This window comes from Herpailurus yagouaroundi, unplaced genomic scaffold (genome assembly GCF_014898765.1).
Source record: "Herpailurus yagouaroundi ecotype Mexico unplaced genomic scaffold, PumYag 141, whole genome shotgun sequence".
NCBI lineage: Eukaryota > Metazoa > Chordata > Mammalia > Carnivora > Felidae > Herpailurus > Herpailurus yagouaroundi.
Window position 1 is genome coordinate 76,122,417 of NW_024412396.1, and position 1,504 is coordinate 76,123,920.

Genomic DNA, 1,504 nt, shown 5'->3' on the forward strand with positions numbered 1-1,504 from the left:
CCCCCCGGGCCCCGGCGGCCCGGCGGGTGCCCGGGGCCCCCCCCGCCCCCCTGCCCCCGGCCCTCCACCCCCAGAGGCAAACGCCGCGGCACCCGGCACACCGCCCCGGGGGGGGGGGCGGGGGCGGGGGCGGAGGGAGGGCCCAGGATGGAGAATGGGGTTCCCAGATGTTGCCCGAGTGCAGCAGCCCCTGTGGGGTGGCCAACCTCTGCGTGTCCCTGCCCCGGCCCCCCCGTCCCCCGCACCGCCCCAGACTTCCACCGTGTCTCCAAGGTCCCCTGACCCCTGGTACCGTGTGCTTCCCGTGGGCACCGATGTGCCAGCTCCGGAGGGGTGGCTGAGGGCGCCTGGGTCAGCACTCTGGGAACAGCAGGTGCACTGCCGACCTGACCTGGGGTTGCCCCGGGCCGTGGGTGGCCGGGTGGGCCAGCAGCGCTCCGTTGCTAACCTGCCGTCTGGGTTCTGTCTGTCTGTCTGTCTGTCTGTCTGTCTGCCACATAGCTCTGTCAGTCTGCTATAGGACCGGACCGGGGGCCGACAGCGGCGAGGAAGGTGAGAGCTGCCTGTGCGGGAGGGTCCTCACGAGCCGGCTGGGCGGGTGCCGGGCTGGGGGCCCTGGGGCGGCGAGCTCACGGGAAACCCTCGCCCCTCAGGGGAGACGGAGGAGGAGGTGGAGAACCCCGAAACGGCGGACCTGCCTGAGAAGCTCAAGCACCAGCTGCGGCACCGCGAGCTGTTCCTCTCGCGGCAGCTGGAGTCGCTGCCGGCCACTCACATCAGGTACCCGGCGGCCCGGCGGGTGCCCGGGGTCCACCCTGCCCCTCTGACACCTGCCCTTCTCTCGCAGAGGGAAATGCAGCGTCACCCTGCTCAACGAGACGGAGTCGCTCAAGTCCTACCTGGAGCGGGAGGTGAGGCTGGCCGCCCCGCCCCCTGCCAGCCCGCAGCCACCCCTCGGGGGCTCGGCCAGGGGTGTGTGCCCCTGCAGGCCACCCGCTCACACCGTCCCTGGGCCGAGCCGGAGCCAAGGCGGCCAGGCCACGGAAGGGTTCCTGAGTCTGTAATATCAGCATCGTCGGTGTTGCCAGGAGTTGGGGCCATGGGACCGCCTCCTGGTCCCACAGACACGCATGGGGACCTCATGCGCTCGTGGGATGGTCCCCACTGATGCCACCCCCAAGTTGTGACAGGTGAAAATGTTCCCAGACAACGGGTTTGTCCCTGGGGAGCTGCATGGCCTGGGCAGAGCCGGCACTGAGGACGTGGAGAAGGGGTCTGGAGGGGCTGGGATGCTATGAGCAGGACAGGTTGGGGCAGGTGGCCGTGCAAGGAGATCCTGGGGCAGGTGAGGGGGCTGGCCCGAGGCGACCCGCTCCCTTCCCACCATGCAGAGCCCGGCTCGTTGGGGAGCTCAGGTCTGCGGCGGCTGGGGGACTGGGTGCAGACGCGAGGACGGTGGTGCGGCCGCTCTCAGGCTCCTCGCCGGGAGTCAGGGAAGCCACAG

At 70.9% G+C, this 1,504-nt stretch overlaps 1 protein-coding gene across 1 annotated transcript in view; it reads left to right on the forward strand.

Annotated features, from left to right (window-relative positions):
- Positions 1-1,504, forward strand: part of MTA1 (metastasis associated 1) — a 34,385-nt gene that overhangs the window by 19,977 nt on the left and 12,904 nt on the right. Inside the window, exons 7-9 of the mRNA XM_040478457.1 lie at positions 502-552; positions 654-780; positions 848-911. Of these exons, the coding sequence (XP_040334391.1) occupies positions 502-552; positions 654-780; positions 848-911 (242 nt within the window). The remainder of the gene's footprint in view (positions 1-501; positions 553-653; positions 781-847; positions 912-1,504) is intronic.